The 17142-nt window shown below is 38.3% G+C and overlaps 1 protein-coding gene across 1 annotated transcript in view; it reads left to right on the forward strand.

Annotated features, from left to right (window-relative positions):
* The window catches only part of LOC122813421 (neurogenic locus notch homolog protein 2-like), a 1182542-nt gene that overhangs the window by 1150678 nt on the left and 14722 nt on the right, over positions 1-17142 (forward strand). Inside the window, exons 30-32 of the mRNA XM_044085736.1 lie at positions 2602-2770; positions 12996-13297; positions 15033-15180. Of these exons, the coding sequence (XP_043941671.1) occupies positions 2602-2770; positions 12996-13297; positions 15033-15180 (619 nt within the window). The remainder of the gene's footprint in view (positions 1-2601; positions 2771-12995; positions 13298-15032; positions 15181-17142) is intronic.

Here is a 17142-nt window from a genome sequence, read left to right on the forward strand (position 1 = left end):
TTAGGTGAAATAATACTAATGCATTTGTACAAAGGACACAGTAATTTCATTGCTTTAGTTTTGCCAACCTTACCTGTTAACCCTAGACCTGCATCTTACCTTTCAAAAATCCTTTCTGAAATGGTAACGCTAATCAATACAGCTCATACACATGCTGCACAAGTACGTTCTCACTTAACCCTACCCTCACCCTAACCAGCCTGTACTCTTACAAACATTCCTATCCCCTAAGCTGAAACCTTTAGATTATCTAAAGGTTTTGGCATTTCTTTCCCAAATCCACACTTATCTGACCTGCAAACATTTGATTTTAAATAGTTTTGTCAAGTAATTCATTTCATTGAACATTGGACAGATCCCATTTAAAGTCTTGGAGAACCCTGGAGCTGGTTATATTAAGTAAGGGGGCGTATGGAAGTTAAAGACCACAACTACTCTCCCAAAATATTTGTCTCAGAGATGCAGTAACACTTTGAAAGAGACAGTTCCAAGTAAGTGGAAGTTTCAATGAATGCCACTTTTCAGCAGTTTATCTGTCTATCTGTTATATAAACATGTGGTATACCCAGACACTGACTCATTTAAAACACTGAGACGAACAGGGGCATGTGGAGAAAACGTGATCTTTTATATTAATGATTCAGGTATTGTATATAAAACTTTGTTTGAACTTTTGGCATACTTGACCACTTGTTCTAGAAATGTTAAATTGTTTTGACATGTAGTGTCTCACACATATTACGTATTGGTTCTGCCGTAGTTGTTCATATTTCAGTCGCTCATGTTCTAACTGCTTACTCTAAACACTTGTTTGTGCGTTGAAGTGTAAGCAGACTTTAATACACAACCCCAATTTCTAATTGTGCTTTGTCTCCTCAACTTTGAAGACATATATATGTCACACGCATATGTATATATATATATATATATATATATATATATATATATATACACACACACACACACACACACACACACACATACATATATACATATGCGCATGTGTGTGTGTGCGTGTGTGTGTGTGTGTGTGTGTGTGTGTGTGTGTGTGTGTGTGTGTGTATGGTTACAGAGCCCCCTTGCTGGCAAAAGTGCAACTGTACAATATTAGAGTGGGTAACAGTCATGGTTATATAAGTATATGCTACTTGTCTTACTTCTGTATTGGTCAGTTAACATTTTCGTCTAACCCTTTTTTCAGCACTAGGACTAGAGTAGTGTGTTGAAAAATTGTCAGTGACTTAAAATACAAACTATTTTAAAGTAGAAAAAAATAACAGAATCTTGTTTATTCTGTCCAAGAACTCAGTGCTGTTTTGAAAGAGGGTACCAGAGCTGTAGTTGGGACATCATGTGAAGAGTCATAATTAGGATGGGCAAAGGGGGCAGCTGTCCCCAGAGGAAGATTGTTAGAGAATACGATCAGCAATTGGTGAAGCATAGAATCACTCAATGTATGACAGTTTAACTTTAGCAAGCTGCTTGATTTTTATTTATTTATTTATTTTTCAATCCCCTCAGTCGTTCAGGGAAAGGGACGCTAGAAGTATACTTCTCAACTTCTTTGCTTAAGAATTATGGATAAAGCCAAAAAAATAATGGGGGAACAAAAGGCCAAAATCAGTAAAATCGGTGAACATTTTTTAAATGTTACTGTTTTGCATCAACATGCATTTTTTGAACAGTAAAAAGTATGAAGCTCTAACATCTGGTATTGTTGACTGTAATTCTCAGTGATTTACCAGAAGGAGAGGCAGGACAAAAATATGAGGTAAAATCAGGAACATTCTGCAAAATTCTAGACAGCTTAGAGTTATGGGTCGGAATGCAGTATTGTGATGCATTTATGAATTAAGACTATAAGTGAAGCACTAAAACATAGTGAGCTGTAGTTGAGCAAATTAACTGTAGCAAGCAATCTGTTCACCACATTGTGTTATAAGCTGTTTGCTACAAATTATAAAGATTTAAAGAACAGCTTTTTCTTAATGTTGGCAGGTGTCAGTTCAGAAAGTTCTGCACTGGGTAGTAGATAAGCTAGCTATGGTTTCAGTCATGTGGTCTGGCAGTACAAAATTTGTGCCACTTATATACCCTTGTACAGTATACTAAATACTGGCCACCTATTGCCTTGTAATTCTGTGTAGGATTTCTCTGATTGGCTGTTTGAGAAGAAAATAAAGAAAATGGCTACACAGTACCTTTTTATATTCAAAATGTTCCAAGACACTTTATATTACCTAATACACTGTAGTAGTAATTAGATGCATAAAATTGAGTTTCACTGAGGTTACCAGTGTTAGTAGCTCGCCCATATGCTGACATAGTGACTGCAGTTATAATATAGCTAGGGTTTCGAGCTTGTTACTTTGAAATCCCTTCCCCTGATTAGACTGCACTGGTATAAACACTTGAGCACTTTTTTCTTTTGTGGAACTACCAGGTTGAACCACTGAAGGTTATATATTCTTGGAACATATTTCATTCTTTTGTTTGTTTGTTTTTTTATTTGTTTAAGTAGCAAAACTGTTGAGCACAAGTGCTTATTTTCAGGAACAATAGAGGTGCACCTCCAGCTATTAACATAGTTTTCCTCTGCAGACTGAAGATCATGCATTGTTGCCAGACAAAGAAGATCAAGTAGACCAGCGTCAGTGGACACAGCAGCATTTAGAGGCTGCTGATATCCGTATGACACCATCACTGGCCTTAACCCCACCACAGGCTGAGATAGAAGCAGACTGCATAGATGTCAATGTCAGAGGACCGGGTGAGTATACACCATAATCCAGTAACATTTATAGTTTACAAAAGTACATCTGTGCATCTGAGTTACAAAATGTGAACTTGAGGATGATTATTTGCTTAATAAATATATCTCCATGCAGCCTACTGTGTGGTTGTCCACACTTTTGTAATGTTGGTCAGGATATTTTTCAAAAATTCTCTGGTTTGCAGTTTGAAATGGGTGGGTAATGCTCACATTGGATTTCTGAGTATATAAACTCATATGGAGCCTAAGAATATGCAGTATATTTTCTTGGCTTGCAGCTAAAAGTTTAGATCAGTAGATTTTGGATATGGCCTGGTCTGGTGGTTGAAACCTCATATTTGGATATTTTCTATAGAAATTTATTATTGAAGCTACTATGCTTTTCAGTTTCTTCACAAGCACACATCAGACATGTGCACAGAAAGTAGCTGTCTTGTTTAGAGGGGCAGATTGTGTATGATAGCAAAGGGCATTTGTATGTTGTAGTTTGTCTTTCGGCTTTTCCCAGTAAGGGGTCGCCACAGCGGAACTCCGGTCCGCTAATGATTGGCAGTAGATTTTTACAAAACGCAGAGGTGCCAGCTCGACGCCAAACCTTCAACAAAGGCATGCCCATTTACGCACGCATGTCTTTCGAACGCTACCCAACTGTGGGAGGACATGCAGACTCCACACAGAAGGCACTCCCAGGCCCAGCCGAGAATCGAATGGGAGAACCTCTTGCTGTGAGGTAACAACGCTACCACTGTACCATTAGTATGATTCATGCAAAACAGTAGTTAGTTGAGGATGTGTATATACGTATGTGTTCATGTGCAAGACGTCATTATTTCTTTCACTTTCCTCATAATCAGACATCAGAGGTGTACACAAAAGGTGGGTGTTATTTTGAGCTAAGGATAAGAAAGTATGATGACATGAAAACACAGGGCTATTATTACACGAATTGCTGTTGAGTAAAATGATATGGCCTATTGGGAGAGAACAATATGTGTGCATAACACTAGCAAGTTGAACTATGTTACTGTTGCTGTTAAGTTTGTCATTTTCTTCTCAGTGAGATATCAGAAGTGCACAAGGTGTGGTTTGATAGAGGGTTAACAGTGTATGTCAGTGAGTGATGTGGCCATTATATTTATCCTCTCAAAATGGCCTATTCCACAGGGACAGTGTGTGTGTGTTTGTGTGTGTTGTGTTTTGTACCCAAGTGCCATGTCAAATGTCCCTGATTTTTTTTAATTGTGAACTACCTTTGGGGAGGAAACATGACCTTTTTAGATATATCTAGTAAATCCAGGGTTTCATAGAATTTACTAGCGATATCTAAAAAGGCTCCATACACACTAATCTTTCAGTATGTCATAAGTAAAATTTCTATATATTTCACCATATTTTTTTAGTTGTGCAGAAGCTACAGTGCCATGCCTTCAAGCTGTTAAAGCTGTGGTAGCAAATTCATAAGTGTGCTGCACTGGAAGTTCTGAGATTAGCATTGTAATCTTAGATTTACTTTGTGGCTGAATATACTGATGTTCTCCCCCTGAAGGTTTTGTAATGAAATCCCAAAGAGAGATAAAGGTATAGCCTTTTGAAAATGTGGCCCAGCGGCATTAGTTCTTATGTCTTTACTGCCACTGTCTGACATTTTGCACTATGCTGTGTTTTCACTTTGGTTGCTGTGCTGAGCTTTTAAGTATATAGAGTACAGTAATGGCCTGAAATATTTTACCAAAAATGTTACTTTTTTTTCATTTGCAGCACGCTATAGTTAACATGCTAAATGTCTGAGTAACTAAGCAGTGGGGTCAAATACCTCATAATGCTGCAGTGAAACCCATAAGGGTAGAATAAGAGTTTTAAGTGTTTTTTGTAGCTACTCATCCTGTCATTAGAGTCTAAAAACTTCATAATGAAATCCCAAAAGAGATGCTAGACAGTGCCTTTCACAGATTGACACCGCATCTGTATGTTTAGAGGTGTTAAATGCCACAGTATATTTTACGTCATACCTGCTTTACATTGGGTGTTGTATTTTGAACTACTTCTCAGGGTTCAGAACATAGTAAATAGCTTTGAATGTTTCTCTATAGAAGTAAAAGCCATTTGTACATCGCCAGGAAAAATATGTTTTTGTGTGTATCATGCCTTTTCTACAAGTCATGCTTTCAAACTGCTAAAGCTGTGGAAGCTCTGAAGTGAGAATTACAGTTGTAGGTGTGTTGTTTCATAATTTAGGATGGCACAGTGGTGCATCGGTAACGTTGTCGCCTCACAGCAAGAAGTTCTCCGGTTCGATTTGCAGCTGGGGTGCCTTCCCTGAGGAGTCTTCATGTCCTCCCTGTGTTCCTGTGGGTTTCCTCTGGGTACTCCAGTTTCCTCCCACGTTACAAAGAATGCATCTGGACCATTTCTCCCCAGGCCTCAAGTGAAAATTGGCTTCATTCCAAGTCGGACTTTCCCAGTAAACAAATATTAAATAAAATAAAATAAAATAATGAAATCTCACTGAGTGGCAGAAATACATCCTTTCCAATACAGGCCCCAGTGGCTTAATTCATTTTTTTACTGCTGATATTTTGCTTTACACACAGTTTTCTTTGTGGGTGCTGTGCTGATCTTCTGCATAGTTTACTGAGTACAGTAATGGTTTAAAATACTTTTGTACTGAGTTGTCATATCTGAAGTAAAAATCCCATTTCTACTAAACAAAGTTGTTTTTTTACCCCCCCTCCCAATAAAGTTTAGACCTGAGGCAGTACACTGTTGTACAAGAAGATAAAGTTGTGTAAGTGTCTTTCAGCTAGAGCTACTAAATGCATTTTCTAGCTGATGGTCATGATATATCACTCTGAAAAAATTGCTGTAATACTTTGTACTATTATAGAGACATGAGCCTTTATTGTTGGATACCAACAGTAGTCCTTTTTTGGGGGGGGGGGGGTACAGCCAGTAGTCATAGCTATTTGGATGTTCTGGGTTTGCAATTCATTTTTACAAAAAAGTGTACTTTGTAGATTTTTAGCCAACAAACTCAGTATGTGTCTGAATCATAGCACTGATATGTTCTTATGAAGCAAGAACCAAAAAATAGCATTCTTTTCTTGGAAAAGTAGCATTTTCTACCAAAATACACATACTTTATATGCTTTGACAGGCATGCATATATTTGAGACTATATTGCCTTTCTGTAGAAGGTATTAGGGTGCACATAGCATACAGCATTATGACTGGGTCTCTAATCAGTAATCATAACCAGCTTATGTGTTCAAGACATGGGTGTCAGGAAATTCACCTAGAGAGTACTACCGTCCACCATAGGGTGCCACAGCTGTGGTTGTTTTGAATAGTGGCACTGCAGGCCATTTTTCTATTTTTTTATATTTTAAGTAAAAAAAATGACCATGAGCCCCCACCTATTCAACTCACCCTTATTATAATTCACCACTGGTGACTGCCAAAAAAAGTTATAAGGCTTTTTTCTACAGAATCTCTTATGTTATTGTGCTGTTTATGCTATTAAAAAAGTCAGCAAAAGTGTGCAGATTTTTGTCTTTGTCAGAAAGCAACATCAAAAGTTGTTTTTGTCTTCATATGCATAATCACTCAAATATTATCAGGTACATTTCCACAAGGTTTAATTACATATTAATTCAAAAATAGAGGCCAGCACTTAAATGTGGTTGAGATAGCTCAATTTTATTCAAATCTAAATAACAAAAAGGGTAGGGTAAAACCCTCAAGCCCCACAAAAAACAACCCTGTGTTTTTTGTGGGGTTTGAGGGTTCTACCCTACCCTTTTTGTTATTTACGTTTGAATAAAAATTGAGCTATCTCAACCACATTTAAGTGCTGGCCTCTGTTTTTGAATGTGCCTGGAATTTATTGGGCCTCTGCACTTGCCATGCTTGCAAGAGCGATTTTGGTTTAATTACATGTTCCCACAAAAAGTACCAGCCCAGAAGGGAAGCAGCATATTCCAGAAGCTTTAATCTCAGCAGATTTCTTCTTTGTATATGCTGTATTCTCACCAATTTTTTTCTACGTCTTTTGTGAAAGTCCTTCCAGACTAGCAGCAACAGCACTCCCCACAGTACTTCTTTTTCTCTTGGTCTCTGTCTTCAGGTGTTTCATCGCTGAACATCTTCGAGTCTAACTATTGAAAGACCCTGTCATGTCATGTTTTGATTTTTGCACTTAATGGATTGTCAGACCCCTTCATCACAGTAAATCACATAGAATTACCAACTATGGTCTGTGATTGTGAAATTCAGTCCAGTTCTAAAAGTTTTGCATTTGCTAAAGCCTCATATCTATTTATATATATATATATATATATATATATATATATATATATATATATATCTATATCTATATCTATCTATATATATATATATATATATATATATATATATATATATATATATATATATATATATATTTAGCACACATTCACTATCTCATAATCCACCACATTCTCCTGCTGTGACTCAGCACCATGTTTAGCAGTATTCTGTTGCTGCTTCACCGTAACTGCTTTCCCTTCCAGTCCTTTCTAGAAGCAGATACGCACTCACTTGAAAAGAGTTGGGTTATTTCCCCAGTACATTAGCTAAATTTTACTTGTCTGTTAAAATACAGTCTTGAGTCTCCCTTGAGAATTAACCACAACCACATGCTGATTGGGACTAACACAGTCGATGGAAGTAAGTGCTTAAATAAAATGTTTTAAACAAACAAATCCCTGGCAATGTTGTTAATACTGTTATGCTCACAGGAGGCTAGGGCACAACTAAAAAGCCCTACCTTCTTAACTCTGCAGCACCAGACATCCAGCCATTGATAAGCCACCTCATCAGCACCAGGTGCATGATGAGTATTCAAGAATAGTAGGTACAATCCTTGAAAATGCAGAAAAGGTAAATATGAATAGGGGAATGTGTGCAAACTGCAAAACTGCAGTATTCTGGAGAATTTCTCTTCCTCTGAGGTGTGATGACTTGTATATGTAAGTAGCAGTGGGTTTGAGGACACACCTTAAAAAGTGTAACAGTGAGTTTAAGAATTAATTTTAACTCTTGATTGAATAACAGTTTACTTTTTAACATTTCAGGACTCACTTCTGATAGGGAGCCCACCAGCACCTTCTCCAGTGCACATTTGTTTCAGTTCATTTTATTTCACTTTTTTATCTATGCATGGAAAAACTTAAAAATTGAAACAACAGTCCCATTGAACATCATTAAATTAGCATGTCATCTTTTTTTTTTCAAATTGTGAAATTAATACTAATCTTTTAGAATGGCGGTGTATGTAATACAGTGGATCTGAAAATAGTAGACCACTAAATGTTAACTTTACCATATGATATACTTCAAAGAAAGAATAAACAACATGTTGTAGTTTTTTAGTTATGTTCAACAAAACCAACTTTTAATGTTAGCATACACTGTTGGTGTAGATGGAGAATAGCCCTTACTATACCCCAGGAGACCCATGTTCAGTTAGTATCTTTGGCACTAGATAGCACAGACAGGCAGAATGGGTATGCCCATTCTGGGGGAGGAGGAAGATATATGCATTGTGGACACACTGTTGCAGTTACATTTCCCTGTTGAAGACTCAAGATAATACCCTTGAAGTACTGCCTGAAGGTGATTTTAATATCCTACTGATGTCACCCCTTTGCGGAAGTGAGGATAGTTCAGTGCTGATGCCCAGTGCATGTCCCAACGTCAAGGTGTTAGTGGGCACATGGGAAATAAATGCTTCTCAACAGTATTGTGATACTGCCTTAAGGTCCTTGATCTCCTCCCCAGCCCCAAACATAGGTCAAGTATAGCCCAAGGGAGGCTGTGGTGGGTCCACTATAATTGAGAGAGAGGAACAGAAGAAGTGAGGACAACTGATGGTCATCTGTGGGAAACCTAAGAAGAAGCCAAAGAAAAAAACTTAGAGGTAAAGTATTATGACAATCTTCTATACCAACATTACCCTTCATATATTTAATTTTGTTTTCTAATTGTGTTTCATTAGTTTCCTTTTATAAAAGACAGTGGTAGGTAAGAGCATTTTTATTGGTATTAAACCTCATAATAGAGTGGCAACTCACCTTTCAGTTCTTAAAATCCTTCTTATTATAACTGCAATACAAAATAAGATTATGGTTCAGTAAGAGCTTTAGGAAAAAATTACCCAGCTTTCATTTTTTAACATAAACTTGATGGTCTTTATATAAATAATTCTGCTCAACTTGATTATCTTATATATTTCAGTCCCTAAATTTTATGCAGTGTACCCATTTCCCATTCAGTACATGTTGAGTGTGAGTTTTTATACAGGCAGCAGGATGTTGAGAAATTCAGTGTTTGACATGTTTATACTCAAATCGTACAACATTGCACAGTATTGAACAATGTTAAAATCAGTCTAAAAATTTGTAGACAGCCAATTGCTTTTCATCACCCTTACCCCATAGAACCAAGTCTTTAGCATAAAAGCACATTTTGAAATATTAACATCTTTTAAGCTACTCATCTCATGATTACTACAATAAAAAGGAGGACCTGAAGTAGGCTTCTTGCAGTATATCATGAAATTGAATAGCAGTTGGTGAGTAGTAAGACTTGACCAGCACTGTATTTTCTTATTGGAACACAACAAAATCTTCACTTCATCATGTTGGTCATATCCCAAGGGGCGATGCAAATGGCCTGAACCAACCCATATGAGCAATTCATTGCACATTCTTGTCCCATACAAAGATATCTGCAAGTCCACTGAACCAAAGGCTTTCGGCAGTTCTTTAAGCAATTATATCCCTTTTAACTTCTCGATAACAAGATATGCCAGTTCCAAAAATGGCTTGAGAGCAGTGCTGGTTAAATTCTTCTTCTTGAAACCAGGCTGAATATTTTAGTACATGTTCTGTTCCAAGTAAATCATTGATTAATATGGTATTCATTAAATATTAATATTTATGTGATAGTTATGCAATTTCTCATTTGTAAAAAATGCAAATGAATATAAAATAATTCTACAGCAACAACTGTATAATTCTCTTCCTTAAGTTGTCCCCACCTGCTAAGAGAACTACCACCCACACCAAGATATCAGACTTAGAATCGAAAATAAGGACTTTGCCTGCTCAGGCCATTTGTATTGTCCCTTGGGATATGACCCAGATGAAGTGAATATTTTGTTTTCCCCTCTAAAGCATGTCTCATTCAGAGAAATGAGGGACTTAAGAACATTTCAAATGGAATGTTGAGCGGTTCCCTATTATATAATCGAAGACATATTCTTTCGAATGCATCTTGATCGAACTTGAAAGCACGAAATGGCAAAATACCGAAACAGCATATAAGCGAATTCTTTCCCTGGGAAAGAAATCGCTTGGCTGCCTTCGTTATTTTGTCATTTTCATCACTGTAGTACGATCTCAGAGATGGTATATTTAAGTGTGGGGGGGGGCGAAGCTCCCCACTTTATGTAATGTTTTAAAGGTTTTTTTGTTTTCTTTTTTGGAACAGCGATTTTTTTTCCCTGGGGAAAACAATCACTGTTCTGAGTGTTCGGGATCGTAAGCTTTTGCTTGCATGGGGTCGATAAATCAGTTCTTTTTTTTAAGCATTCGCTGATTTAATATAGACCCCGTTGAGCAACTTCATAACATCCATAAGATATTTGTAAGTCTCAGTTATTGATGACCTAAGGCTCGCATTCATTCCCCTTGTGATAACTGCTCTTGAGGACACATTAGAAACTTTGACAGAATGCTGTAAGGCTAGTTCTAACCTCCTGTCACAGAAAAAAAGTGGTTATTTTCTTTGTTAAACCACCAACGACCAGCAAGAATGATAGTGAACACACAGTAATGAAGATATAATTTATTATTTCTCCAAATCCAGACCGGTTTCGGCTATTCAGCCTTTATCAATGGATACAAAAAAATTTTTTTGTATCCATTGATAAAGGCTGAATAGCCGAAACCGGTCTGGATTTGGAGAAATAATAAATTATATCTTCATTACTGTGTGTTCACTATCGTTCTTGCTGGTCGTTGGTGGTTTTACATTGTTGGTTTGACCCTGCATGCCATCCTTGCGGAGCGCATTGTTTGCTATTTTCTTTGTTACCCATTTGACCTTACAGAAATAAACTCAGATTTTGTTTTTTTGTCCTAACTTAGAAATTTAGAAATTCCAAGAAAAATCTTTCATTTAAAATAACCATGCAGTAAATCTTACGTTTTTCAGCCTTTGAACAATTCCCTTAAACAATTTGAAAAGGTGCAAGGAATAATTACTAGAAGAATCTCCTGAGTTATAAAACAAAGTGTTCAGAATGTCTTCAGGGATTATCATTATACTTTGTTTCACATATGATTTCTAATTCTCAAAACAAAGGATTAGTTGCTAGGAAGGCATCCAAAAGCCTCTGGGTCATGGTGGGAAACCGATTCTTCTTTCTGTCCCTTGGTTTTGGTATTGTCACTAGTTATTTCTAGTTGTTGATGTTCTCCTTGTTAGGCTTCTGTATGGAGAAATCTCATTAGTTGGTTCTTCAGGATCAATTGTTCCTTTATTGTAGGCAGATGAGCGCTGCTTTACAGAGTCAGAATGGGAATATGGTGAGTTTTATATGCTATGATGCTGGGTGTGCCTATGTCACAGTACCTTCCACAAGGGGCATGTATCAACCAGGGGCGGGCCAAGGATGCCAGTAAGGGGGTACGCGGAGCTACTGAGATGTTTAATTCTCAAAACAAAAGGAAATAATATTGCATCTAATGAAAATGCACAGGCTGCTGAAGCATTCTTTGAAGAGGCCAAGGCAGTTCTGGCAGACTGAATAGTTCTTTGAGTGATATCAAAGCACATACTTTAAAAATGTTTTGCAGACTACATTACCTTCTGTAACAAGTATCCTTAATCAACACTAGAAATACTGACAACGGCACAATACAGTAGGTCAATATTCCCCACAGCAGCTTTCTTCGGAGGTACATCAGCTTAGAGTAATTTTGAGGCAGCTGTTTGGATCACAGTCAATGCTTTTTCCAAATTTTACATATTGGATATATAGTCAAGAACCAGGACCTGAGTTGCCACTGCAGTCCTACAGGCTATAAGTTCCTCCCATGTCTGAGACAGGCTACACCTAAAGTAACAAACCACTTTTAGCATTTTTTTTCCTTAGATAAGGAGTTATACTGCATCAGTGATCCTAACAAGAAACATGGTACATTTATTTAAATGCACTCACCATAACAGCAGATGTTCAAATAACAGGATCTCTACTTCTATATAGGCTCCCACTCGTATTTCCTCTTTTTCTGTATGGACTTACTACAGGATAGAGGTAAGCCTCTGAAGAATATGGATAGGATTTGTCTGTATTCCATTATACTCAATTTAAGATTTTTCCTCTTCAGTCCCTGAGAAGTAGAACTGTAATCAGTCATGGTTCCCTCCCAGTTTATGGGGGTGTCAGACAGGAGTGCTTTCTTACAGTTTGGGACCTTACTTAAAGAGATTCTAGATGACCTGATCTGACTTGTCTTTCTGGAGGAATGAGGATTCAGAAAGACTAGTCCCTAATTCATTGCTGTAAGACTGAAGGGGATGGTTGTTGATGGTTTCCTTCTGCAGAAAAGGAGAGAAATTGGCATGGAATGCTCTCCCTTGTCTGCCAGGCATCATGCCAGCATGTTAATGGAAAGAGTGGATGTCTGTCTAATTTCTATTATTAAAGAGTTATACTGAAGCAGATATATTGTTATTTGGAGGTCTACTGTTAAGTAAAGTCCACTTCCTCAGCTCTGTTTTGTCATACTTCATTGTGTACACTTGCTGATGTTGTGCAGTGGTGTATTGGTTATGGTTTGTTGATCTTGAGTGCAAACAACACAGAAGGAATTTTAATGTGCAGTGTTCTCTTTCCTTCCCTTCACTCTACTTGTTGGCCTTCCAGGCATGGGAGCACCATCCTAGACTCATGTCATCATTGTCATCCTCCTTGGAATAAGGCGAATACTGCCTTCTTTGTTCTGTTTTTCTGTATTTTAAGACCATCATTAGTTGAGTCACCAGTGAATTCTCTGTCCTTTAGTAGAGCATGTGCAGACATGCCTTGTAGCAACAGTGTGTTTGCATGAGTTAGGATGCATGTCTTTTTTATAAACACGAGTAGAGTAATTTTGTACCTGTAATTTTTCTGTAGATGGCTTCACTCCACTGATGTTGGCCTCTCTCCGTATGGGGAGCTCAGATGCTATTGAAGAAGAGGAGGAGATGGAAGAGACTTCAGCCAACATAATAACAGATCTGATTCTTCAAGGTGCCAGCATACGAGCACAGACCGATAGAACTGGAGAGACTGCACTTCATCTGGCTGCTAGATATGCTCGTGCTGATGCTACCAAGCGACTCCTAGATGCTGGTTCTGATGCCAATGCACAGGACAACATGGGCCGAACACCACTACATGCAGCTGTGGCTGCAGATGCACAGGGGGTATTTCAGGTCAGTACTGCACACATACAAGTTTTTAAAATCATAGTAATAATAATAGTAATAATGGACTCATTTGCAGTGATTGAAAGTAATAATGTCTGTGGACATAGTTCAAGTCAAGTGGCTTATAAGATAATAACCACAACTATGCTTCTTAAAAGAATAGACTTTATTTTCAGTAGTTCAGAAGTCTGTCTATTAATTAAACATTATTTCACTGTGCTGGTAAATTGTGCCTTGGATGTTTTGTGATTTTTCCGTGCACCAGAAATGGTGAGGTACTGTATATGTGAGTGGTTGTGTTCTTGGATGCAGGCCCTTACAAAATATTATATTTATAAAGTTACAGAAAGTTTTCTTAAGAACTAAGCCAACATGAGAATAGAGAAAGGAGCTTTTACCAATAGGGATGACTGCAGGTAATGCATAGAAAATAGGCGAGAGGGAAATAGAATTTGTTGGAGAAAATGAACAAAGGAATCAAGTTACTGGGAAGAAATAACTGTGGAGGGAAAGGTAATAGAGTGGAATGAGGCTAATCAGGCATTTGGTCTGCAAGTTAGATACTGCCTTCTCCACCAGGGTTTGATAGAGTGTAGGAAAAGAGAGAGGAAAATACTGCTAAGGGAAAGATCAGCTTAGGTTGCATTTCTAGTTGAGTGTAGAACAGAAGCTGCAATTAAAAAGAGATCATTAGTAAAATATTGCATGATAACTATAAGAATCAGTCAAAAAAGGTTATAAAAGACAGTTTACTAAGGATAAGTGGGACAAACATCTGTATGGTTCCCAGGTATGCAGAAGGTTTACAGTTTTTGCATGGAAGTGTTTCCATAGGTATTTTATAACCCAAGCAGACTTCAGAAGAGTTTTCCTCAGGTAGACAGCAATTTGAATGTGGGGTAGGAAAAACGAGGTAAAAGGAAACCTATTTTTAACAAATGCAATGAGTTGGCAGATTTTAAAAATTCCTACAGAGTACTTTGTCAGAAATGGTGGGGTGAACAAATGACCGTATCTAAGAAAATGACTCTTTTGAGCTGGAATATAAGATCTGAATTGCCTAGACATGGTAAGACCTTGCTAAGTTTAATGCTGCTGGCTGCCAGAAAAGTAATTACTAGAAAATAAAAATCAGAATCTGAACAGACCATAACCAGACTATTAAATATTGTAAAGGAGATAAAAGAATTGGAGACAAGAGCTTTAGAAAAGGTAAAGAGTAAAGTACAGTGAATTAAATGGAATTTGTGTGAATAATAACATATAGAATAATGTTTGGGAGAGAGTAGTAACATTTAAGGGAAGGGAGGACTTGAGCAGTTTATGTAATGTTGGAGTGAACATTAATTGTTAAAAAAGAAAAAATGTGTACAATGCATGAAGTTTATTGTAAATGTTTGCAATGATTTTATTTTTTTCCTGTTACTGCCTGTGCACCTACACCGTTGTTCAATGTCTGAAGTTAGAAAAGATGTTTAAAAAAAGACCCGTTGCTAGTTGATCTGGATATATCTTTGTCTCTTTTTGAAGTATGTGGTAAGCAGGTCATGAGCTTTTATGCCTAAGTCAAGTTAGCCATTTGTGCCAGTGCATGCAGCACCATTTGCTATCACTTTCTCTGTTAGTTTTTCTGCTACTAAAGTGTAACCTTTAACATTTGAAATGGAATGGTATTACAGAAAAGTATTAAAAGCACCACTAGAGATGTGTTTCATTTAGGCTGTCCATCCTTCTTTTTCAGATACTAATCCGTAATAGAGTTACTGAGCTGGATTCTCGCATGAATGATGGGACGACGCCATTGATTCTTGCAGCTCGTCTTGCAGTAGAAGGAATGGTTGAAGAGCTGATAAACTGCCATGCTGACGTCAATGCAGTGGATGATCATGGTAGGCAAGCTGTCAGTGCAAGGTCCACGTATAGTTTATTTTTCCATTCCTCATCTCAAAGCTTTATCACTGTAAATTGGGACAGATATACCTGTCATCTTGAGCTTTGCCTCCATACCTGTGACATGAGTAACTTCAGCTATCATTGAAGGCAGCAGTTTTTTGAAATTGACCTATGTTGCCAGTCTGTTATCCTTTCCTTGAAGCCAGCCCACATATATTAGATAGCGGGATATTTGTTTTAACTTTTTTTTAACTAAGTAGTGATAACTCATTTTCAGATTAGTACTTGGTATTATTTGGAACAGTTTATTTGATGAAATATAACCATAAAATTGAACAAATTGTCTTTCAGTTAGTTACTTTTAATATAATCATCTGATGTCGTCCATTTCATTATGACTCACTTGTGGGTCTCAGATCTGACCCCTTTGGTCCGGTTCAGCCACTTTACACAGACTAACATTCCAGTCTCGAGCTTCTCCCTCTAACCATAATGCCCCAAGCTGTACACAGCTCCCCCAGATCTCATTTGTGCCATCAGTGCAGATGCATTCTTCAGCTCTTGGGCATCTTAGTGATTTTTGTCTACAGATAAGTTTTTTCCTTACTTTAAAATATTTGTTTTGAAATATTCATATTTCTTACTTTTCACTACCTCCCATCCCACTAGATCTCACAGACATCGGGATTTCTTGATCTTTGCCTCATCCCTGTCTATCTTCAGGCTGTAGAACCCTTTCCTGTCATTTACTCATAACAAAAAAAAAAGGGGGGGGGGTTATAGTTGGATATTGTTGTGGTTGTGGTTGTGCTTGATACTGATCCAGTGGTATTAATGGAGAACCCTACTAGGTTGAAATGGTGCTCAGAGTGCGGGCATAAAATACTTCACTCTGATGCACATAGCAGCTGTTGTACTATGTCATCAGATATACAGCACCCTTCAGATCTGACTAGGCTGACTGCTCAGACGTGCTCGGCTCCTTCAGATCCAATGGGGAGGTCCTCCAGAAGCCTGTCAGAGTTTGATGTGGGGATGGTCAGGAAAATCATCAAAATCCATGTCCAGATGGAAGTCCTGCCTGCACTATCCCCTCAAGGATCTGTGAGTGCCTTAGTTTCAGTTAAGTATCCTTCTCCGATCTGAACCTTAGTATTGGAGCCCCAGGATCCTAGCCAACTAAGAGAGTTGGTGTTGGATCCAAAGTCCTTTTCCTCCACAACTCCTACAGTTGCCCTGACTTCCTCTGCTCCGAGGTGTTCAGGGAAGTGTGGGTATCGGACCAGAGAGGTCTTTGCCAAGTCTGAGCGTGAGGGGTCAGCTCCAACTTTGTCAGATCCATCTCTTCCTCTCAGAGCTTTGGCATTTGACAGCTTGTGTCAGATTCTGACTGGAAACAGTGGATCCGGGGTTCCTGGACTTTCTTCCTCGAAGTTCTCGACTCTGGAGGAGTTGGGCAGGGATTCTCCAGGGCCCTTGGCTTTTCAACTTATAGAAAAGGTCTTCTCACAGAAAACAGACCTGTTTGGCCTTTGATCCACCTCAGCGCTTTTGAGTGGGTCAGCCCGTCTCCAGAAGTCTCCAAGGTCTTCCACCCGACGTGGCACCTTCCTCTTCTGATGCCTCCCCTGATCATCCCATAGAGGAGGTCCCTTGTAAGAGGTTGAGCAAAAGGAGGCACATTGACTCCTCATGGAGTCTCTCGCTGAGGACGTGGACTTTGATGAGGGAATGAGATGCCCAAGATTTTCACCAGATGACTTCTTCTTTGGGGACATTTTAGAGATTTTGAGGCAAAGAGGTGGTTGGTCAGCTCAAAATCCCTTTTCTGGGGAGTCTGTGTTTTTGGAGACATTCAGGAGGGCCCTTCTACTTCTTGAGTGAATCAACCCCCCCCCCCCAGTGGATGGTCTAATTGATTTAGTCACTTGCTGGGCTTGGAAGGAGACAGACTCTAT

The sequence above is a fragment of the Protopterus annectens genome, chromosome 10.part0 (genome assembly GCF_019279795.1).
Source record: "Protopterus annectens isolate FY-2018-M chromosome 10.part0, PAN1.0, whole genome shotgun sequence".
In the NCBI taxonomy this organism is placed as follows: Eukaryota; Metazoa; Chordata; order Ceratodontiformes; family Protopteridae; genus Protopterus; species Protopterus annectens.